General features: G+C 43.0%; 1 protein-coding gene across 1 annotated transcript in view; it reads right to left on the bottom strand.

Moving 5' to 3' along the window:
* LOC124545587 (fatty acyl-CoA reductase wat-like) overlaps nucleotides 1-25,158 on the bottom strand; it is a 172,588-nt gene that overhangs the window by 75,720 nt on the left and 71,710 nt on the right. The window contains exon 5 of the mRNA XM_047124535.1: nucleotides 8,221-8,330. Within this exon, the coding sequence (XP_046980491.1) occupies nucleotides 8,221-8,330 (110 nt within the window). The remainder of the gene's footprint in view (nucleotides 1-8,220; nucleotides 8,331-25,158) is intronic.

Below are 25,158 nucleotides of genomic sequence, written 5' to 3'. Positions count from 1 at the left end.
ACACAGGGCCAACACCCGGCATCATGGTGTGGGGAGCGATCTCCTACACTGGCCGTACACCACTGGTGATCGTCGAGGGGACACTGAATAGTGCACAGTACATCCAAACCGTCATCGAACCCATCGTTCTTTCATTCCTAGACCGGCAAGGGAACTTGCTGTTCCAACAGGACAATGCACGTCCGCATGTATCCCGTGCCACCCAACGTGCTCTAGAAGGTGTAAGTCAACTACCCTGGCCAGCAAGATCTCCGGATCTGTCCCCCATTGAGCATGTTTGGGACTGGATGAAGCGTCGTCTCACGCGGTCTGCACGTCCAGCACGAACGCTGGTCCAACTGAGGCGCCAGGTGGAAATGGCATGGCAAGCCGTTCCACAGGACTACATCCAGCATCTCTACGATCGTCTCCATGGGAGAATAGCAGCCTGCATTGCTGCGAAAGGTGGATGTACACTGTACTAGTGCCGACATTGTGCATGCTCTGTTGCCTGTGTCTATGTGCCTGTGGTTCTGTCAGTGTGATCATGTAATGTATCTGACCCCAGGAATGTGTCAATAAAGTTTCCCCTTCCTGGGACAATGAATTCACGGTGTTCTTATTTCAATTTCCAGGAGTGTAGCAATACAGGATAGGTGCATGCAAATTTTCAAAGAATTCAGGAAGAAAAAATTATAATTCAGGAAGAAAAACATTGTAACAACAACCTTCCCTCGTTTATAGAATTTATCCTTTACCTTCCAGGCTCAAATGCAAAAATAGAAAGTATTTTTTCCAAAATGAGTAAGCACTGATAATATGAAAACACCAATATTTAGGAAGCTATTTCCTCAAGGACCAAAATGTATGACAGATTGTTAAGTCTCTGAAAGGTTGGTAAAAATAGTCACTCCGGTGCAAAATATGTAGATACGCAAACATTAATGACCGCATGAGGTTTGTTCTGTGCATGAATTATTTTTGAGAAATGTTAAATTGTTTTAAATATGATAGTGTTCTTTCTTTTAATTACTTCGTACTAGTTTTATATGAGTAATAATGTCTTTTTATTATATGCAATTGTCTTACATGAATATCGATGGTAAAAGACTTTGCATCGTCATTATCATCATCATAATAATATTCCAGTCATGAAAAGTCATTGTTGGCCCGTTTCTATTCCAGTTAAACAGGATCCATAAGTAGTTTTAGTGGAGGAGCAGGTCGTCTTCGTTCCTGATGGTGATAGTGGAGGGCTAGTGTATTGTAGAATTTCATAGTGTCTCCTTAATTTTCTGACAGTCTTCTGTACATTTATCTGATCAGGACCATACATTATGCTGTTCAGCATTTGGTCACTTAAGAATCGACGGCAGAATCCACATTACCCAAAAAAGTTTTATGCGGCTTTTTGTTTCCCGGCAATAGAAATTCCTTTATACCCCTTAGTTTGTCTAGATTCGGCCTTATACCGTCAGCATCAATTACGTGACCCAAAAAGTTAATTTCCTGTCATGCATTCAAACGGACCCCAGACGACTTACACCTCGAAAATACTTATTTTAAAGCCTACAGATGTCCTTACCAGTTTTTGCTAAATAGTGAAAAATCGTCAAAGTAAACTGCAGTTTTCTTCAATAACTTTTCTCCTAACACTCCGTCTAATTTCCGGATGACTACCGTTTAACTCAAGAGGTATCATCCGAAACTGGTAACAATTGCCTTCATATAGAAGGGTAACTGGCGGTAGCCGGTTGTCAATCTAGACTTATGAAAAATTGCATCCCTTTCAATTTCTGAAGAAATTGTTCGACATTTACTGGTCTATCTCGTTCCCGATCGAATACTGTATTCTCTTGCCGAGCACCCGAAATCCGACGAATTTGCCCCTTTTTCTTAGCAAGAACCTCTAAGAGAATGTTATATTGACTGCTGGCCCGTTCGATCACACCTGATGACAACAACACGTTTCGCACTGCCTTTTCCACAGCCAGTTTTGAGCAAGTAGTGTTTTATCTGGTAGTAAAAAAGACGGCTTATGTGGCTTCCTTTTAATTCTGTATGGCGGTCCATTTGCGATGCTATGTCTCTTACTAAATACTTCTCTGTATTCCAAAAACAAATTAATTAACTTCTCCGTTCCTTTGGGTTCCACCGAGCGAGGTGGCGCAGTGGTTAGTACACTGGACTCGCATTCGGGAGGACGACGGTTCAATCCCGCGTCCGGCCATTCTGATTTAGGTTTTCCGTGATTTCCCTAAATCGCTTCAGACAAATGCCGGGATGGTTCCTTAGAAAGGGCACGGCCGATTTCCTTCCCCATCCTTCCCTAATCCGAGCTTGTGCTCCGTCTCTAATGACCTCGTTGTCGACGGGACGTTAAACAGTAATCTCCTCCTCCTCCTCCTTTGGGTTCCATGCTTGCGATGCCTTACATCTTCGCTCGTACTCCTTCTGGGGTGAGTCCATCTTGTTCTTTCCATTCTACGTGATCTTCATCTTCTTCGATTTCCCTTGCCAGTGTTCTGTCGTTTCCCTTGCCATTTTTCTGTCTTTCCCATAGTCCTCCCTCACAACCACAAGGTAAATTCCTGAAAACTTTGTATGTACTGCTGTTCCTTCTTTAAACTGCGTTTTTTATTTTTATTTCATCGTTTTCTGCTATTCTCAATCCACTTTTCCCGTAGTCAATTTCCGCCCTTTTCTCTGAGAGCCAATCAAACCAATAACAAATCCCTCTTCTAATCCAGGCACCATGACAGAATCAACACAGTAAGTTTCTTCTCCCATTTTCGCTTTTAACATTGACTGGCAGCAAATAGTTTTTCCAGCCTTCCCAATAGCTCCTTTAATTTTACAACCAGTTACGGGCACGCATTTTATTTCTACTTCAGATAGTAATAACTCGTTATAATCATTGTTTGCTATCGCACAAAGCCAACTTCCTGCTTCTAAAAGAGCCTTCGTTTTTCTGCCATGTGCAAGGGTTGGGACTTTAATAGTGGCAACTATTTATTTACATCTAGTACAAAATAGATACGTTTTTCAAAGTTTTCCTGACCTTTAAAGTAGTCACCAGCATTGTGTATAACCCGTTGCCAGCGTTGTGGAAGTCGGAGGATACTCTTAACAGTGCCATTTGTGTTGACAGTTCGAACGGCGCGGTCTATTGCCCAACGAATTTGCAGCAGCTCTGAGGCGAATGCCGTGAAGTGTTTCCTTCAGTTCAGAAATCGAGTTGAACTCACGAGCGTTTAAGTCAGGGGAGTGCAGTAGTTGGTATAGCACTTAGCAGCCCCATCAGTCAAACAAATCAGTAACAGCTGGCACTGTACGTGCTCGAGCATTGTCCTGAAAAATGATGGTCAAGTCTTGCAGAAAGTGTCATCACTTCTGTCTCTAAGCTGGTCGTAGGATGTGTTACAAAAATGAACATCATAGAGACAGAAGTGATGACAATTTCTGCAGGACCTGACCATCATTTTGCAGGACAACGCTCAAGCACGTACAGTGCAAACTGTTACTGACTCGTTTCACTGATGGGGCTGCTAAGTGCTATACTACCTACCGCACTCCCCTGACTTAAGCCGTCGTAATTCCGACTCGATTTATAAACTGAAGGAAGGAAACACTTCACAGCATTCGCTTCAGAACTGCTACAAATTCGTCGGGCAATAAACCGCGTCGCTCGAACTGTCAACACGATTGGCACTGCTAAAAGTATCCTACGACTTCCAGATCGCTGGCAACGGATTATACACAATGCTGGTAACTACTTTGAAGCTCAGTAAAACTGTGAAACACGTATGTATTTAGTACAAGCTGTAAATAAATAGTTGCCACTATTAAAGTTCCAACCCTCGTACATGGCAGAAAGACGAGGGCTCTGGTAGACGTAATTCTCTTCAACTCCCTATTGGATAATTGATTATTTCTGTCGAAATATCTTCCACTTTTATCAATTTTCTACTATCAACTTAAGTGAAAATTCTCCATTTTCACAAAACCCACTTTCTTTGTCTATCTACTCCCGTTCGATTTTATTTCTGGGATCCAACGGTTCCATTTTGCTAAATTTCTTTCTCTTATAGTCACAACAAAGTCTTAAACACCTCTCTACAAAATTCAAACTTTTACCATACACGTCACACGTTCTTTTTACACACTTTTCTCCAATTTTCACCCTATAGCAAATCTCAGTCCACATTGTTGTTAGTTTTCTTTCTAAATTCTCATCGTTGTTAATGGCCTAACCTCTTGCGACACATACGTTTTCGAATTATCTCCATCGGCCTGGTGCTGCATACTGTGTCTTCCTCATGTACATCTACTCATACTCCGCAAGCCACCTAATGGTGTATGGAGGAGAGTACTTTTTGTACCACTAACTGAGCCCTCCAACTCTGTTTCACTCGTAATTAGTGCATGGGAAGAAAAATTGTCGATAACCCTCTTTGTTGCCTCTAAATTCTCAAATTTTCTCCCCGTGGTCATTCTCTAGAAAATATGTCAGGAGAAGTAATACGTTGTCCAATTCTTCCCGAAAAGTGCACTGTCGAAATTTTAATACTAAATCTCTCCGTGATGCACAACGCCTCTCTTGTAATGCCTGTCAATGGATTTTGTTGGGCATCTCCGTAACACTCTTGCGCCGGTTAAGCGATCCTGTGTAAAAACGCGCCTCCCTTCGTTGTATCTTCCATATCTATTCTATCAGTCCTGCCTGGTAGGGATCCCACGTAGATGAACAATACTCAAAAACCGGTTGAACAAACGCCTTGTAAGCCACTGCGAAGACTGGCGTGGGATCTGGTTGCGGTATCGAAATTACTCTGCGTCTGTTTGCTGTTCAGTCTATTTCTTCTTGGTCGCATTCATTAGTTACAGTTCGGTTCTCCGAATTTTTGCTACAGTCCCAAGTTCTATCGCGCATTACAACTATTAGCCAACCCCCATTCACCCTTTATTTTAATAATTTTCTTGGAAAAGCTGTCTGTTTCATGTTAGGAAATCGGGCAAAAGTTCAGTTCGACAGCTAAAACGGGGATCTTCCGCCCAAGGAATTTGTGCCTAACTAATTAGCCGTGACCATGTATCTAGTGGAAAATGTACTTTCAATCCATTCCACCTCCTGAACAAGAAACTTCGTTACAAATAATTATCATTAACGTGAATGGGTAGCTAAGATAAGGACTGAATATTGAAGCACCATCCTTTCATGATTCAATCAAATAATATCAACTAATATTTCCTGTCTGCCTTAGCTCTTTCACATAACAAGCACGTTCACATAGGGTTTCTATTTCTTTCGCAGAGGTAGCCATTGCCCCTACAATCCAAGAACTTAGGCACTCGCTCCACCGGTCCGTCCTGTCACTACCGCCAGACGGCCATCCCGCGCCCCGCAGAACGGCCGGCCCAAAAACTCTCGCTGCTTCTAGAATGATAGGGATTCCCGGACTCAGTGGCACTACATCCAAGAGGCAGTGGCGACAGCATCGCCTGTGTCCTTACAAAGAGATGACAACAGAAATATAATGGGTAGCAAATGACTAGTTTAATACCAAACAAACCTGTCGAAACAAAAATTATTTATTTACGAACGATGATGTTAATACAGAAACAATAATTTATTGGGACTATATTAAAACATAGTTCTGAAGGAAAAGAAATATGTATGTCGAGAAGAGCCACAGAAACACTCTAGACGGAAAAAGATGTGCAACGTACTATTAAGGAAAAAAAAACATCCGAACAGGCCATGAAGGTTCAGCGGTACCGACTTGCCGCCGCGTCATTCCTCAGCCTTTAGGCGTCACCGGATGTGGATACGGAGGGTCATGTGGTCAGCACGCCGCTCTTCCGGCCGCTATGAATTTTCGTGAGCGGTTCACTACTTCTCAATCAAGTAGCGCCTCGGTTGGCCTCGCGAGGGCTGAGCGCGCCCTTCTTGCCAACAGCACCCTGCAGACCCAGACGTTGACCCAGCCAAGTATTAGCGAAGCCCGACAGCGCTTAACTTCGGTGGTGTGACGGGAACCGGTGTTACCGTTGTGTCAAGGCAGTTGGCAATGAACTACTAACACTGAAACTAATTAAACGGAAAAGAACATTCATTAACATAATACAGAGCAGCAGTGGAAAGAACTGCAGGAACTACAACCAGATGGTAAAGATAGCAAGAGACAGAGAAAGATGGCTATAAAACAAAGGCAGATGAAACTTCTGTCGAAAACGGGTTCAGTGGAGACGAAGAACGAACTCTGATTGGATAAGGATGGGGAAGGTAATCGCCCGTGCCCTTTTACAAAGCAACCGATCCACCATTTAACTTAAGCGATTTTGACAAATCACGGAAATTCTAACACAGGATGGCCAGACGGGTATTTGGACTGTTTTACTGCCGAATCTCGACCAGTGCTGTGTCTCTCTCAGTGACAATGGCTGCATCAACAGGGCGTTGTCTGCAGTCTGCGAAACTATGCAGACTGCAGGTACCACAGTTCGCATGTCTTCTGCAGCTGCTGCGCTGGTCAGTTCGCTATATCAGTAGCTTTTGGTAATGCTGTTTATGATTTCCCAGACAAGTAATACAGTGATGAAATTGTGTGAAATCATAATTACATCATGCACACCCGGAATTTAGAGAAAGTTACACCTTCCTTCCCAGTCATAAATGTATGCAGTAGTGATTGTTAGTTGTTCTATTTTATATCTGTGAGAAGGTCACTGTTAAACTAAGGCCCCTTTCCCCGTTTGGATAACAGGGATAGTTTAAGGACGCGGAAGTTGCCGAAGTGGCGCCCAATAGAAAAATGTCCACTTCGCCATTCTGCTACGCGAAGTTGTTCTTATTATTATTATTATTATTATCACTACCTTACAACAGATAGTCCATTAACCCCTTTTTCATGTCCTTATTCATGCCGGGTCGTTTTATATTTTAGTAGAATTGTTCCGAGGCTCGATGAAACACTTTCGAGAGTCTATCTTTTTCCATGTAAGGGTACCAACCCATAACAAAAAACTCAGGATTAAACATATTAATGCGATGTTATTCACGGATAGTTTAAGTATCATACAAGACAGCGACGATAAATTACAAATGGCCTTGCAGAAACTAAATACGACATCCGCAAGCTACAATCTGACTATATTTATAAATAAAATTAAAATCATAACCTTTTTAGGTATTCACATAATACGAACAGAAATAGTCCTCAAAAGTAAACGGATAGAACATGTAGTCCGTTACAGATATTTAGGAAGTGACGTACCATACGAACGACAAGTCGATACATAGAAAACAGAAACTAATACTTACCAGCTTTGTGGTGCAATAAGAACATTTAAGAGTAAAACAGGGAAAGTGATACAACTGAAATTTTGTAACCTCATGGCAGTTGCCACTTTAGTATATGAGGGAGAAATGTGAACATAGTGAAATAAAGATATACGGCAACTAAAAGCATCGGTAATGATTTTTTATGATCTATGAAAAGCTTCACTAGTGATGACAAAATTAAAATCGAAGTAATAAGGGTAGGATGAGGGATGCAAACAATTACCCAAAAAGCAAAACGGAGAAAACATATAAACCGTCAGATAGACATCTACAGCTACACCTACATCTACATCTACATAGATACTCCGCAACCCACCGTATGGTGCGTGGCGGCGAGTACCCTGTACCAGTACGAAGATAAGATACGAGAAATTAGGGCACATACGGAGGCATATACTCATTTCCCCCTCGCTCTATTTGCAAGTGGAACAGGAAATGAAATAATTAGTAGCGGTACAGGGTAGCCGCTGGCACGCCCCATACCGTGGCTTCGGAGTATCTTATGTAGATGTAGATGCAGAAGAACATAATTTTCGTTTGTCAACAACTCGGATGAAACAATGAAGACAAACATTCATTTTCAATATGCTTAGTGTTATGCTTTTACCTCAAATTGTGACTTGTGATGGTGTAATTTGTTACTTTTTAAATTGTAAACGATCATGGAATAAAACTCACGTCTGCCACTTCTTTGTTCTATGAGCTCCACAACCATCCTGTTTGAGAACATACTTCATTACGTGTACGTTACACTAGTGCTTTATTTATTTTCTGCTTCCTAAGGAATATGGTTCCCATACGTGCGTGCTGAGAGATACTAGTGAACCGTGGTTCTAGCTCTGCCATAACGGTTGAGGTGAACGCACATCTCATGGAGATATAACAGCTGAACTTACCTATGGAGGGCCTGATGATCGAGGCGGGTAGCCCAACGGCTTCAGAGTGTATTAGATCTTCGGCGATTGCTTTTGTGAAGGTATATGTGTTGGGCCAGTCACCCATAAGCCTGAAACACAGAGACATTGCTACTGAAACCCCGCTCAATTTAAGATAGATCTGCCGAAACAGATATTTTAGCAGGACAAGAATAATGAAAAACACGTTCGAACACCAGTGCATTCTCAGCGATTAATGATATCACTGAACAATGGTAAACTGTAATCGAACGTTATAAACATACAAACATCGTATGAACTTTCAAACAATTTACTGATTGAGGTAAATTTGATCAGAGTTCGCGAGTTCTGTGCTTACATTTGCTGCTGATGAGACAATGTTCGGTGTGAATTAAAATTAACGGAATGATATTCGTTTTTATAAGCTACTCTACTGGGCCATTAAAATTGCTACACCAAGAAGAAATGCAGATAATAAACGGGTATTCATTGGACAAATATGTTATACTAGAACTGACGTGTGATTACATATTCACGCAATTTAGGTGCATAGATTCTGAGAAATCAGTACCCAGAACAACCACCTCCGACCGTAATAACGGCCTTGATACGCCTGGGCATTGAGTCAAACAGAGCTTGGATGGTGTGTACGCCTATGCAGCTTCAATACGATACCACAGTTCATCAAGAGTGGTGACTGGCGTATTGTGACGAGTCAGTTGCTCGGCCACCATTGACCAGACGTTTTCAATTGGTGAGAGATCTGGAGAATGTGCTGTCCAGGGCACCAGTCGAACATTTTCTGTATCCAGAAAGGCCCGTACAGGACCTGCAACATGCGGTCGTGCATTATCCTGCTGAAATGTAGGGTTCCGCGGGATCGAATGAAGGGCAGAGCCACGGGTCGTAACACATCTGAAATATAACGTCCACTGTTCAAAGTGCCGTCAATGCGAACAAGAGGAGACCTAACCAATGGCACCCCATACCATCACGCCGGGTGATACCCCACTATGGCGATGTATACACGCTTCCAATGTGCGTTCACCGCGATGTCGTCAAACATGGATGCGACCATCATGATGCTGTAAACAGAACCTGGATTCATCCGAAAAAAATTGCCATTAGTGCACCCAGGTTCGTCGTTGAGTACACCATCGCGGGCGCTCCTGTCTGTGATGCAGCGTCAAGGGTAACCGCAGCCATTGTATCCCAGCTGATCGTCCATGCTGCTGCAAACGTAGTCGAACTGTTCGTGCAGATGGTTGTTGTCTTGCAAACGTCCCCATCTGTTGACTCAGGGATCGAGACGTGGCTGCACGATCCGTTACAGCCATGCGGATAAGATGCCTGTCATCTCGATAGCTAGTGATACGAGGCCGTTGGGATCCAGCACGGCGTTCCGTATTACCCTCCTGATCCCACCGATTCCATGTCCTGGTAACAGTCATTGGATCTCGACCAACGCGAGCAGCAATGTCGCGATACGATAAATCGCAATCGCGATAGGCTACAATCCGACCTTTATCAAAGTCGGAAACGCCATGGTACGCATTTATCATCCTTACACGAGGCATGATAACAACGTTTCACCAGGCAACGCCGGTCAACTGCTGTTTGTGTATGAGGAATCGGTTGGAAACTTTCCTCATGCCAGCACGTTATAGGTGTCGCCACCGGCGCCAACGTTGTGTGAATGCTCTGAAAAGCTAATCACTTGCATATAACAGCATGTTCTTCCTGCCGGTTAAATTTCGCGTCTGTAGCACGTCATCTTCGTGGAGTAGAAATTTTAATGGCCAGTAGTGTTTTTTTTTTCTTTTGTCAGGAACCGTTGATTAGTGCGAAACTGGTAGTATCTCGTGCATTGCTAAGTGATAATACAGCACAGACGTTTCAGCTAAGAACTTGTTTTATCCAGTAGCTTCAGTGGAACTTCAAAGAAGGAACACTCTTTCTAGTTACGAGACAATAAAATTTATACACCCTGCTGACATGTACAGTGATGGGGTACCTCCTCCCAATATCGCGACTGACTTCCTTTTACCTGGTGTAGTGCAGCAACTCGACGTGGCACGGACTTAACAAGCCGTTGGAAGTTACCTGCAAAAAAAAAAAAAAAAAAAAAAAGAATCATGTTGTCTCTATAGCCGTCCATAACTGCGAAAGTGTTGCCGGCGCAGGGTTTGGTCCACCAACTGACCTCTCAATTATGTCCCATATTTATTAGATGGGATTCATGTCGGGCGATCTGGTTGGCCAAATCATGAATGTTCTTCAAACCAATCGCGGACAATTGTGGCCCGGTGACATGGTGCATTGTCATCCACAATAATTCTATCGTTGTTTCGCTGCAAATGTTCTCCCAGCAGGCGAACATAACCATTTCCAGACAATGATCGGTTCAGCTGGACCATAAGATCGAGTCCATTCCATCTAAACACAGCCCACTCCTTTATTGAGCCAGTATCTGGTTGAACACTGCCTCGTTGACGACTTGGGTTAATGGCTTAGTTTGATCTGCGCTACACTCGAACACTCGCATCAACTCTTACCAACTGAAATCCGGACTCATCTGACCAGGCTATGGTTTTCCAGTCGTTTTCCAGTCGAACCCAGGACAGAAGCGTGCAGGCGACCTCACAGTGTTAGCAAAGGATCTGTCGCCTGCTGCCAGAGCCCAGTAACGCTCAATTTCACCGCACTGTCCTAACGGTTAAGTTCGCCGTACGTCCCACTTTGACTCCTGCAGTTCTTTCACATACTGCTCCATGTCTATTAGCACTAACAACTGTACAAGCATACTGCTCCTCTCGGTCGTTAAGTGAAGGCCGTCGGCTACTGCGTTGTCTGTGGTGAACAGTAATACCAGAAGTGTGGTACTCTCGGCACACTGTTAACACTGTGAATCCTGGAACATTGAATTATGGTGCGTTTAAAATTAGTTGCGACTTTTGACAGTTAAGTAGCGAACGAATGGAGGAAACCGTAGTTGCCGGGATGTGCTGAACGCGTCAGAATGTGAAGATAACGCCAGGCCTGCTCGGCGCTTAACCTGTCAGCCGCCCAAGCTGGCTGATCTGCAGTCTTTCTCAAAAGATTTTAGAGAAACTATACGGTAATAAACTCTGTGTCTCACACACCTTATAGCTTCATTCGTCAGCTTCATGATGAATTACCTATTATTTCGTTAATGATCATAGTTATTGTAATAATTTGGTATTAGCTAAACAACTGTGAGAAATTCGTGGAGTTTGTAGGGATCGCTACAAATTTGGATTTGGTGTGTGTTTTGGCCATATGTTGCTGCATATAAAGTTTAGATAACATACTGAATTCTTCATTAAACCTCGAAGGATGTCACTATATCCAGAGAATGGAATGTGTAAAGGTCTCCGTCACGAACACAGACGCCAGTGAAAAAGCCAGAATGAAATATTCATAAATCCCTCGCATATCATAAACGGTCTGAGATATCGAAACAAGATTTTGGCAAATGATAGCATGCAATGAGGAGAGTATTTTTCCGCATTAAAATGAAAAGAAAGGTCAGCGTTGGCCGTAATATTGATGTTTTATTGATATCAGATCTTCAGTGCTGTGCAAATTAAACTCAGACACTGGTATCAAATTATCAGTAACCAAAACTGGGAAGCGATCACAATACTATTGTGACCGAGTGTCCTTTGTTGAAAGAAAGTTAAAGTTAATGTGGCAAGAGAGTAAGCTAAAGTACATGATGCTTGCTGAGAATAATTTTTCTATTACAACTGCTTATTAATATATTGTTGCCAATTTCAAAATTAAAAGTTCTTAAAACTGAGGATGGTAAAGTTTTGCTTAGTAAATGATCACATTGCTCTTGTTGCAAATCGCAAAAGGTGAGCCAGTTTCTTACAGATATGTCAAGTTGTGTTCTACTGCAGTAAGAGTTGAGAACTAATACCTCGTTTCTTTAGTGTATTGAAAGTGTGTTTAGTATGCTCTGCTACAGTGGTCAAGATTAAGGCCCCCCCTCCATTGAAAGTAGTTCAATTGCACAAAGTTACTTAATTATAGCAAGTTTCAATTACTCTTCCTATTCAAGTGAACTTCTGTACAATATTGGACTCCCCTTGTGTATTAAAAGTACATATTAATGGTGTAACAGGATCAACAGTTAGTCTATTGTGCTCATGCTAGATAACGATTAACAAAAAGACCACTATCTATGAAAACAATAATTTCGTTATTAAAATGATAGTGGAAGTGACCTGTTATTGAATTCCATTTAACTTTCATTCTAAATAGTATTTAACAGAGAGAGACTTAACCTGTGACCAGTTCATAATTTTGCAATGAACTACATTTACAATTTTGTGTCAACTAGGAAAATGTTTGAAAAGTAATACTGAACCTTTGTCCAATTTGTGATTCTACACTGTATATTAATAGTAATGTTATAAAGACCATTCAGTTTGAATAAGTCCTGAAAGTAATATTGTATATTGTTATCTGTTATATTTATGCAAATAATTTCTTCAACTCTGTCAACTCCAGACTTAACGTTAACATATGCAGGTGTCAGAGTTCATTGCACTCGCGTGTGGCAAAAAATAGGTTGTGTTTGTCCCTTAAAGTTACTCATAACTGCTTTCTTAAACGAGAATGTCAATCATTCTCTTGACTAAGTAGGCTAGCGACCGTTTTCTTTATTCTTTAAACAGTGTAACTAGGTAAAATATTATTTGTTACCATTTGAATATTTACGTAATTCTTACTTTCACTTCCGATAAGCCACCTCCGTTAGGTACAACACCGTCAACATAACAAAATTCCTATCATAGGGTAACACTGCTCTCTTGCTTTATACCATAATTGCTTTAACAAGATAGTTTTATTTCACGACCTGCCTCCTACTTTAAGGTTATGGCATAGCAGTAGCTGTTGTAGTGTTATAACTTAAGTCTATATTCGATGTTAAGAAATTTCTCTTCTCCTGAAATGCTTCTCTTGCCATTGCCACTCTACTTTTTATGTCTTCTCTACTTCTGCTGTCGTCAGTTATTTGACTGCCCAAATAGCAAACTTCATCTACTACTTTAATTGTCGCGTTTTCTAAACTGTTTCCTAATGATAACCTGTCATAATTCGACTAAAATACGTTATCCTTGTTTTGATTTTATTGTTATTCATCTTATATGCACCTTTCAATACACTGTCCATTCCGTTCAACTGCTCTTCCAAGTCTTTAGCTTCTCTGACCGAATTACGACATCATTGGTAAAACTCAAAGTTTTTGTTTCTTCTCCCAGAGCTTTGATTACTAATCCAAATTTTTCTTTGGTTTTCTTCGAATGATGATTTCACGAAATCTTGACATATGGTGATTCTCATCTCTGAGACCATACCTACATATGAACTCACTGCATATTCAGTCCCCAGTGTAACGACCCTGTCTTACAATTTATAGTACATCGATTGATTCTACCATCCCTGCTTGATTCTCTCCATAAAATACTTTCAGCCTTTCTCCAGTTGATTGTACGGATCTTGTTTCTTCTAATGCCTTGTACGTTAATTTCTCTATACAAACACTGAAAAGTATTCATGAGGAATAACAAATTGGTATAATATCTCTTCGAATACTCGTGTCAGCCAATACTCGTCGCCAGTCTTAAACCACCACTGTCTGGTGCAGACTTCCTTTACCAGCATCCTGTCCTTACAGTCTGTATCAACATATTTCGCGGACTACAGCAGGCTACTTGAGCCAACTCCGTAAGATGTTTCTTTATAAAATATACATCTTTTCGTTATTCGTATAAGGGTAGAGCTTAGCTTTAGCGCGTATGTGCACGTTTCCTTCTTTAATTACATATACAAGAATTTCATTTAAGCCGATATTGTAAAACGCAGATTTCCCATGAAAGATAACAGCGGTCTGTATTTCAAATCAAAAGTTTCTACACATTCTGAGACACATCCTGGGACACAGCGTGTATCGAAAACCGACACACACGGACAGATACCTGCACAAACTATCATCTCACCATCCGAGCCAGAAAAGAGGCTTGATTAATACGCTAGTAACGCGAGCTGGACGAATATGTGAGCCGCAGCAACTCAGACGCGAAATGCAACACCTGGAAAGGGTTCTGAGGAGCAATGGGTATTCCACAAACTGTATTAGAAGTGTAACAGAGCCAAACACTCGGCAAAGTAAGGAATCAGAAAAAGAAATGTCGGGTACGGCCTTTCTGCCATACATTCCCAGAGTGACGGACAGAATCGGCCGTATAATGCGCAAACACGGCGTAAAGACGATTTTCAAACAGACAAGGAAGATCAAAGTGTGTCTTAAATCGTCAGAGGAGAAAAGGGACCCACTTGCAAAGTCGGGAATGTACCGTATACCATGCACATGCGGAAAAGTTTATGTCGGAATGACTGGACGATCAATCAACACCAGGTTCAAAGAACATAAGCGACATTGCAAGTTGGGGCAGGTGGAATAATCGGCCGTGGCAGAGCATGCACTGAGTGAGACCGACCACTTAATAAAATTCGCCGCCACTGAAGTTCTGGCTGTAGAGAAGCACTATAACACGCGCTTGTTCAGAGAAGCTGTAGATATACAAAAACACGCGAACTGCTTCAACAAGAAAGAGGAAAGCCTTAAGGTAAACGGATTCTGGCTTCCCGTACTGCAGCGAACGCCCGTCGCAGGTAGCAAGAGGAGAACCACACCGGAAATGAACGCGGAGAAGCCCTCGGACATTGGCGCGCCAGGTACATATAGTCTGCGGCCGCGAACTCGGTCTCAGTTCACCACCGACAATGGAGGGTGAAGCTTTGACAATGCCAGCCACTCGTGCTGGCGAAACGTCAGTAAAATCATCATATGAACGTAGGCCAAAGAACCCGAGACAGAAGCCAATAGGTAGTTTGTCAACAAGTGGACACGAAAGCTCTAACAATTATGTATGCGTTATTCGTTTGATAAAACGAGAAAATGTAAATTGCTTCTATTATTTTATGACCGCTGGCTCACTTCTATCGTGTCTTCCATCGCCCGCATCTCGTGGTCATGCGGTAGCGTTCTCGCTTCCCACGCCCGGGTTCCCGGATTCGATTCCCGGCGGTGTCAGGGATTTTCTCTGCCTCGTGATGGCTGGGTGTTGTGTGCTGTCCTTAGGTTAGTTAGGTTTAAGTAGTTCTAAGTTCTAGGGGACTTATGACCACAGCAGTTGAGTCCCATAGTGCTCAGAGCCATTCTTTTTGTCTTCCATCTTCTGCGCTAATAAGGTGGGTTATCCCGTGTCTACCCATGTACGTATTTTTCACTTATTTTAAATAAAATTAAACTTTAATATGTGACATTTGCTATTGTTATCATTTAAACAATACTTTCCTTTCCTTGACTTTTGACAAGTGGATGTAGACTATTTATTCCCTATTTTTTTTTAGAATATTCAACGGTTGGGACACCGAAGTCGTCAATGAGTTGTTGGGGGACTTAATGACTGAGCATATACATTTCATCTGCCACACGTCTTTTTCCAGTCATCATAACATGTATACATGTTACTGATAACCTTTCTCATTCTTGGTCTGTCCATTCTCTGCCATCGAATAGCGTCTCAAGTTTGCTTTCATTTCCTGAATCCAAACAGACCCAACACCATGTTTACCTCAAGTTTTTTTTGTAACCTTCTACATAGGAGGCTACATACGAATTTTGTTATGGGGCACATGAAATTAATTGTCCTGTATTCTTTGCTTCCTTTGGTTTGTAGTTTTTGATAAAGGAACTGGAATAGTTTAAACTAAATCTTCAGACAAAATGACCTTGCCATATATTCCACTGAGACAGTTGGTTAGCCTCGATATTCACAAACTGTCTGTTGGCTTCTGTCTGTCGGGTTCTTCGGTCAACGTTTGTTTGATGATATTCTTACGTTTCGTCAGCAAGAATGGCTGGCATTATCAAAGCTTCACCCTCCATTGCTGGTGGTGGACTGGAGCCGAGCTCGCGGCTGATGATTATATATGTACCTGCCAACGTCATTTCCGTTGTCATTTCCAGTTCATTTCGCTCGCTGCTACCGGAACCTAGGATCCGTTCACATTGAGGGTTTCAGCTTTCTTGTTGAAGTGTAGCTGGTCGGAGCTTAGCGACAGTAGATATTGAGAAGCAGTGGCAGAGGGGAGCGAAGGTCATTATTTTGTCTGGGATGGCGGGAGGTAAAGCGAAACTTTGCGGGCGGTTGAATAGGTTCTGCACTTGGCTTAGTGGGTGAGGTGTGAGAGAAACATTGGTGGTTCCACGAACAGTCATTTATTGAAGCATAAGCTCCTTTTAATAAACAGAATAATACGACGTGTTTAACTCGCTTAATTCCTCGTGGCAGCGGTGCGGCGCAGAGTCGTAGGTGGCAGATTCCAGTGACCGCTGATACGGAGACGGCTCGTGTTGCGTTCAGTACCCGTGACTCATTGCGGCGGAGGCGCGGTCTTCTCCTTGCGAATTAACTCGTTGCGTTATTAAAATGTGGCAAAGGCGTGGCGAGGAGTGGTCCGTCCCAGAATCGAACCAGGGACCCTCAGGTTCGGCGTCTTCTGGTGGAGTCCATCGGCTTCTAGGTTGACAGGTGACTCATTTGGTGACGCCATAATCCCTTCGATCTCACCAGCCACCTGGGTAAGTACCACACAAACTGTTTTCTGGTAACCTCTGCCATGGCATCTTCTGCATTGACTCATGGGCCCGGTACTGACATCTCCTGCCGAGCAGCGTAGCGTCTAAGTCGTTGCAGCGAAGTATGACGTCCGCTGACTAACCATCGGTCTGTCCGTCCAGGCGACGTTTCTTCGTCTCTTCTTTCTCCCCTCAAACGACCTTCTCATCCCCGTTTGTTGGAGACATTTATTCGGTGTTTTACCAATGTCGCAATGTTTCTAGGGCGGCGACTGACTATTTGGTCGTTGATCTATGCTTCTCACGGTGTGAAAAAACGTGACCGATGTCGACACACGTGCCGGTTTTCCTAGGTTTCCTCAAGGCTGGCATGGTCGGGCACTGCCCTGTCGTCCTCCTCCGCATCGGCAGGCCATCACACACGCGAGTTCAGTATGCTGACAGTTCCTGAAGCACTGACCGCTGATGTGCAAGCCGCGCTGGTTGTTGTTCTCCTTGGGAGCATTGCCCGTCTGCTTGGTCGTTGATCTGGCGAAGTGCTGACTGCTGCTTCGCTAACTCCTCTGGTCATCGGCCTTCCCAAGTTGGGCAGAAACGTGATCAATGACGACACGCGTGCCGGCTTTCCTTGTTCGGATGCTGCTGTTTCCGAATATTGTGGCTTAACGTGTAAAAGTCTCTAAAATGTTCACAAAACCTGTAACTATTTTTCTGCTGGATCTCTGCTTTGAACAACCTTAAATAACATATAATTATTATACACAATTAGTATTCACCCCACAGAAGGTGTTTTCATTTTTGTGTATTTCTATAGCTTCTCTGAACAAGTGAATGTGACATCTCTTCTCTATGGCAAGATCTTCTGTCAGCGAACTTTACCATGTGGTCGGTCTCACACAAAGCATGCTCAGCCACGGCCAATTTATCCACCTGCATCAACCTGCAATGCCGTTTATGTTCTATGATCCTCTCCTTTGTCGATCTGAGACGTTCTAATCTTTCTTGTCTATTAATAGATAGTCTTTAAGCCATGTTTACGTAATATACGAGCGATTCTGCCCGTTACTTACGGAATGTATGGCAGAAAGGCCGTAACCAATATTTCTTTTTCCATTGTGTCACTTCGCAGGATGTTAGACTCTGTGACACTTCTCATGTAAATGGTGACGTATCCATTGCCCTCAGAACGCTTTCAATGTGTAGTATCTCGAGACTGAGGTACTGCGGCTCACGTATTCCACTTCACGTGTTGCGAGGGTATTAATCATGTCTTTTCCTCTGGTTCGGGTGGTGTTTTAACAGTTTGTGCACGTATCGGTCTGTGTGTGTCAGTTTTCGATACACTCTCTGTCCCAGGGTTTCACCATCCCTCGTTAACATTACATTCAGAATAGGTTGCTGTTTGTACTTTTCTACCTCCATTAAATTTTCTGCTGGCATGGTGACCGTTCAAGTATCTTAGGAAGTCACAGAGCTGTTCCTCACCATGGTTCCTCTCAACAAAGGTATCGTCGATGTACGAGATACCACACCTATAGGTTTATAAGCTGCTAAGTCCAGTGGCTGTGCTTCGAAATGTTCCATGAGGAAGTTGCCCACCACTGAACTAAGAGGACTGCCCACGGCGACGCCTTCCAGCTGTTAGCAGAAGCTGCCATTCCACGAGCTATTTCAGGAGGCAGAGCACGCGATGTGTGAGACTTACCACGCAGTTAAAATCGCTGACACGGATGTTCTTGCTGCATAAAAAAGCTATGACACCCGCTTATTCAGAGAAGCTATAGAAAAAGAGAAACATGAGAATAATTTAAAGAAGAAATAAGAAAGCCTCAAGGTGAACGGTCCTGGATTCCCGTGCTGCAGCGAAGCACAGTTGCGGGTAACAAGGGCCGAACCACACCGGAAATGACCACGGAAAAGCCCTTGGACGTTGACACGGCGGTACATACAATCTGCGGCCGCCATATCAACTCCAGTCCGCCACCAGCGATGGAGGGTGAAGCTTTAACAATGCCAGCCGCTGGCGAAACGCCAGAAAAATCATCAGACGTCGGCCGAAGAACCCGACACATGTGCAGAAAGGCAGTTTGCCAACAAATAGCCATGAAGCTTTAACAATTTTTCGCCACAATATTGCTTCATAACCTAATGTCTTTACAGTTTCAGCTACCATTTTGTCATAACCTTTTGATTTCCCCTTTCTTAGATCGTTAATGACTTATTCCAAAACCCTATGTCTTTGGTACATGATCCATTTTATCACTTTCTATTTCACAGTCCAGCCTTGTGGGCAATAACAGACTGTTGAACATATGCTTCAGTATCAACTGTGTCCTGCCACCTGCACAAAAGGTGACGTACACCAGGCAATTTCTCGTGATACAGTTGACAGTTGATGTATTGCGACGCAACCAGTGTTGGTCTTTTTGTGATTTTCCATGTTATTGATCGCTTAAGAAATAATATTGGATGTCTATTAAAAAAAACATGAAATTGTGTTGAGACTAATATTTGCTTACGTTTAGAACGTCTCACAGCATTTATTGCCATGAGCCACTGCCTTACGTTCATAGCAGTGAAAGTCTATCAATTTTTGTTCCAGAGATATATGTAATAAAGCGTTTAACTGGGCCTCCCTGTATATAATACTTTGTTTTATTAACATCCACAACATGTTGAAAAAAAATGGTTCAAATGGCTCTGAGCACTATGGGTCATCTATCCCCTAGAACTTATAACTACTTAAACCGAACTAACCTAAGGACATCACACACATCCATGCCCGAGGCAGGATTCGAACCTGCCATCGTAGCGGTCACGCGGTTCCAGCCTGAAGCACCTAGAACCGCACGGACACACCGGCCGGCGACATGTAGCAAATGAAGTCGATATTTTATATTTTTGTATCTACGACTTACAGAAGAAGATCGATTAAAGAAGGGCAAACCTACGTTTCTAGCATTTGTAGACTTACAGAAAGCTTTTGACAATGTTGATTGGAATACTCTCTTTCAAATTCTGAAGGTGTCAGGGGTAAAATACAGGGAGCGAAAGGCTATTTACAATTTTTACAGAAACCAGATGGTAGTTATAAGAGTCGAGGGGCATGATAGGGAAGCATTGGTTGGGAAGGTAATGAGACAGAGTTGTAGCCTATCCTCGATGCCATTCATTCTGTATATTGAGCAAGCATAAAGGAAACAAAAGAAACATTTGGAGTAGGAATTAAAATTCATGGAGAAGAAAAAAAAATTGAGGTCTGCCGATGACATTGTAATTCTAGCAAAGTAGTGTTACTTAAACATCCATGATCTATCGATTAATCGATAGTATCTGTACTATCGTCACTACAGGTAGTCTGGTTTAACTATCGATAGTCCTGTCGTTTATAATGTAATTATTTTTGAACTGGCGCCTGAAAAATTGTCGGTTCCTATTATCTCCATAGCGTTTGGAATGCGGAGAGAAAGTAGATTGCATGGAGGTATTTAATGAACAACAAATATGGTGCCGCCTTAGCCAGTCTAAGTAGTTTATAAACTATGTTATTAATAGAAAGGTCGCTGTGGAGCAGGGCTCGTGAAAGAGGGAATTTTTTTGTCTTCCAGTTACGGCAACTCATGGTCGTGCACATCTTGTACCGATCAGGTGCTTATGATAAAAACTATACACGTAAACAATACGAACTTGTGAATGTGCATTATACTGATTTTCATCTTCAGATGTGTGAGCTTGGTTACTTGTAGCAAGGAATACAAATGTAAATAAGTCCTTATAATACAACGCAGTTAGGAGAGGAAGAAATGATATTTTAGAGATTTGTTGACTGTTTCAAATTGTACTGTGTAATGCATTTTGGAATAATTACAGTCATTGTAGTTATTAATTAAACACATCTGCAACTGTCCTCTTCTGTTTCTGAGTCCTCATTGTACTTACAAGTGTTTTCAGTTGTACATGTTAATGTGTGAAGTGATTCGAAAACACAAAACACTGAGGCAATCCTAATGCCCCTTTCAGGTCAAAATGTGAGTAAATTCGACTGACTGTCACCTAATGAAGTTGATACTGGCAGTACTTATACTACTGCTGCTGCCGCCACTGATAGTGATAACAGTAATAATAATAATAATAATAGTAATAATACAGAAATCAGCAATTATTGATACATGTTCAATTACCCGAAAGTTCCTAAATGCAATGTAACATATACCGTACAGTTAAAAGGAAGTCACGCTTGATCAAGGTCCGCGTCGCTTTCCTTTTTTGACCAGACATAACGTCTGAGAAAATAAATAATAATAATAATAATAATAATGATAATAGTAGGAATAAATGATAGTGGCATGTATATTAAAGGGTTTACATGTGTACGAAATAGATGTGTTCTGATATAGCGAGTTCAAGGGAAAGAAAATTTAAGGAGATTGAGCAAACTCTGAATGCCGGTAAATGAGGAAGATCTGGTAGAAAAGAAGGATGTACGATGGTAAACGAGTGCGTCCAGGCACGATGGTAACCACTGTTGTTGCTGTAATAGATATCTCATTAAGCGTCGTCTGAAACTGGAGGTGTTATTCAGTTCTCCAACACAATGCAGGAAATTATTGCAGATTCGAATTCCTGCTACTGAGGAGGACTTCGAGAAAGTGGCTGAACGATGGAGTGGGACAGAAAGGATTTTGCTCTGACTGGAAATCAGAATTTCTGCCAGTCCGTTCAGCCAATCACTTCAGATTCGAGAAGAGATATAAGGGTCAATGGTCGTTGATAAGACACTGGAGAAGATGAGGGGTACGGAAATCTCTGCGTTTGTCTGCCCGCAAGCCAGGGTGGCTGTATATATGATGGTGAAATACGATCAAAGAGTCGACGTCACAGATATAACGAATCCAGACAGTCGTAACTACACTGCTGGCCACCGTAAATGCAACACCCTGAAGGTAGCATCCGAATCAAGTGAAATTTACACCATGGGTTTGCAGCGATGAGATATGCAACTGATTAGAATTTCAGAGCAGACGCACATCAGGCGCGCCTGTGGCGCCACCTCATAGCGCCATTTAAGGCTTGGCGATTTCGACGAGTGTACGTTCGGCACGTGTGTTTACCTTGTGGTTGTTTCACAAGACGATCAGTTATGCCTCGTAGACAACAGCGAACATCGTTTGATCAAGTATCAGAGTTCGACAGAGGAAGGATAGTGGCTTACCGAGATTGTGGATTATCATACAGAGAAATCGCTAGTCGTGTTGGGCGAAACCAAACAACTGTAATGCGGATATGTGACCGTTGGATGCAGGAGGGTACGACGGACCGACGTGGTCGATCGCATTCACCTCGGTGCACCACTGCACGTGCTGATAGGCAAATTGTGCGCATGGCAGTGACGGTTCGCTCAGTGACATCCCGAACCATAGCACAGCACATTGCGTCTGTAACGCATCATCCAGTGTCTGCGCGTACCATTCGACGCCGTTTACAGCAGAGTGGTCTGTCCGCAAGACGTCCATTGCTTCGTCTACCATTGACGCAGAACCACAGACGTCTCCGTCGCCAATGGTGTGATGACAGACGGATGTGGACGGCAGAATGGAATGACGTTTACTGACGAGGCACGCTTCTGTCTGCAGCACCACGACGGTCGGATTCGAGTGTGGAGACACCGTGGAGAGAGGATGCTGGACAGCTGCATTATGCACCGCCACACTGGTCTTGCACCGGGTATTATGGTATGGGGCGTATTGGATATTACTCTCGCACGCCTCTAGTACGCATTGCCGGTACTTTAAATAGCCGGCGCTACATATCCGAGGTGCTGGAGCCAGTTGTCCTTCCTTACCTTCAGGGCTCGACCACAGCCATATTTCAACAGGACAATGCGCGACCACACGTGGCACGCATTGTCCAAAGGTTCTTCGTCAATAACCAGATTGAAGTGCTTCCCTGGCCGGCTCGCTCTCCGGATCTTTCGCCGATAGAAAACATGTGGTCCATGGTTGCTCAACGAGTGACCCAGATTACATCCCCAGCTGCCACACCAGATGATCTTTGGCAACGTGTGGAAGCTACTTGGGCTGCTGTACCCCAGGAACACATCCAACGTCTCTTTGACTCAATGCCGAGACGTGTGGCAGCGGTGATCTCCAACAATGGCGGCTACTCTGGCTACTGATTCTGGCAGGAACCACATGTCACAGACGTCTGTAAACGTAATCATTTGATACTTGGTCAACATGTTATCTACAAAATAAATTTTGTTGTGCTACCTCTTGTCTTTCTTGGTGTTGCATTTACGGTGGCCAGCAGTGTAGTTCCACGTGCCGCGAGCTTTCCTGAGAAAATCCTTGCAGGATGACATCGCTGTAATTAATAATTGAAAGTGTAGCTGTTCGTACAAGTTTCTTTTCTAGGTCGAGAGGGAAGAGCTTCTTATGGGACATGGAGGGACAGTGATGCATTCTTGCCCATTCCAGTACGTGCTCAGTCCGATCTATATTTGTTTATATTATTACTCCTACAATCTTTGCTGAAAGACAGAATTTGATGTTTGCTCCATTCAGGACTCAAGATAGTAGGTTTTCACTTTGATTCGTGCTAATGAGCCTAGAATGATCACCCCGTATCGTTTGGGGTTTGGATGGGTTGAGCTTTAACCCTATATCTTGTGCATGTTTTGATAGTGCACACAGGTCGATATTGCGATTCTCGATAGCTGTCTTCATTTTATTGGTTTTCCACTGTGGGTGATCAGCATCCATATTGGACGAGGGTTGACTGAGAAGTAATGCCTCCACCTTCATAACTCTTCAACAGTTAGCAGCGTTGGTATGCGGGAGGTACTGGCTTGTTCCGTAGCCTCTTCTCTACAGTTCCAGTTGGTGGGAAGCCTTAGCACTGACCCGTTGTGTTGTTACAGTGTTAAGTATGGAATCCTGCGCAGACGATGGGTCAATGCGATTTAAGCAATGTGCAGTCATTGAGTTCTGGACAGCAGAAGGTATCGCCCTAAAGGAGATTCATCAGGGAACGAAAGAAGTTTGTGGTTATTGTGCTGATGTGAGTACTGTACGTCGAGGGGCGAGTAAGTTTAAAGATGTTGCGGTGGTCATCCGGGGTACTAATCGTGCACAGATCTTCCGATAGCCAAGCAAAGCAATAACGTGACCCACACGTTCTTGTGAAATGCTTATTGTGCTTTGCAGTTTCGCTCTGAGTGATACGACGATCGTCCTGAATCAGTCAACGTTTTGCTTGTGGAACTCGGTGGTTGCTGTCACAGGACGTCCAACTCTTTGTTTGTCACGCAGGTGAGATGTTCCCGCCTCAGCATATTTCAACTTACTCGTCCAATAACGTACAGTATTCACATCAACACAATCACCATAAACTGCTTTCGTTCTTTGGTGAATCTCCTTTGGGGTGACACCTTCTGCTCTCAAGAACTCAATGACTGCACGTTGCTTAAATCGCATTGACCGACCGTCTTTGCAGGGTTCCATACGTTACACTGTAACAACACAACCGTTCAATGCTAAAGCTTCCCGCAGGTTGGAGCTGTAGAGAAGAGGCTACGGAACAAGCCAGTGCCTGCCGCATAACAATGGTGCCAACTGTTGAAGAGTTACGAAGGTGGAAGCATTACTTTTCAGTTAAGCGTCGTGTTTGTAGTAGAACGAAACTGGTGACGTATCATTGACATACAATGAAAAAAGTATAAGACGTAATACCAGATCGTGGTGGGATCTGTAGCACTACCCCAACGCGCCATCGCAGCGGTGGACTACGTGAATATTATTGCGGAGCAATTGTATCACTTCATGCTTGATGTCTCCTCCTATGGACATGACAGGTTGCAGCAGGATAGCTACATGTGTTATAAGGTCAGAATCGATCTCTATTGGTTTGAGGAGAATGATTGTGAGCTCTCGCTGGTGCCTTGATCACAAAGCTCTCTTTTCTGAAACCGATTGGAGACATATGAAACGCTGCAGGGCTCCAGCTCCACGTCGACAGACCACAGGCCTGTAATATAAGTGAAAGGCGGAATCTGTGTGTAGATGTTCGGCCTCACATACTTCCGGAAACGTTCCAAGGACTTATTTCACCGTGCATTTGTCTTATAAAAATAACTGTTTACTTTCGACATTCTCAGTTTGATACCAAACAAAAATTGGTGGTGAGAGGCAAAAATAATTAACTAATTCTGTCTGGAGTTAATTTCAACATAAAGGTTGTTGTTGTTGTGGTCTTCAGTC

Source organism: Schistocerca americana, chromosome 8 (assembly GCF_021461395.2).
Source record: "Schistocerca americana isolate TAMUIC-IGC-003095 chromosome 8, iqSchAmer2.1, whole genome shotgun sequence".
In the NCBI taxonomy this organism is placed as follows: domain Eukaryota; kingdom Metazoa; phylum Arthropoda; class Insecta; order Orthoptera; family Acrididae; genus Schistocerca; species Schistocerca americana.
The sequence above is the reverse complement of the archived record's forward strand: the minus strand, read 5'-3'. Positions and strand labels throughout refer to the sequence as shown.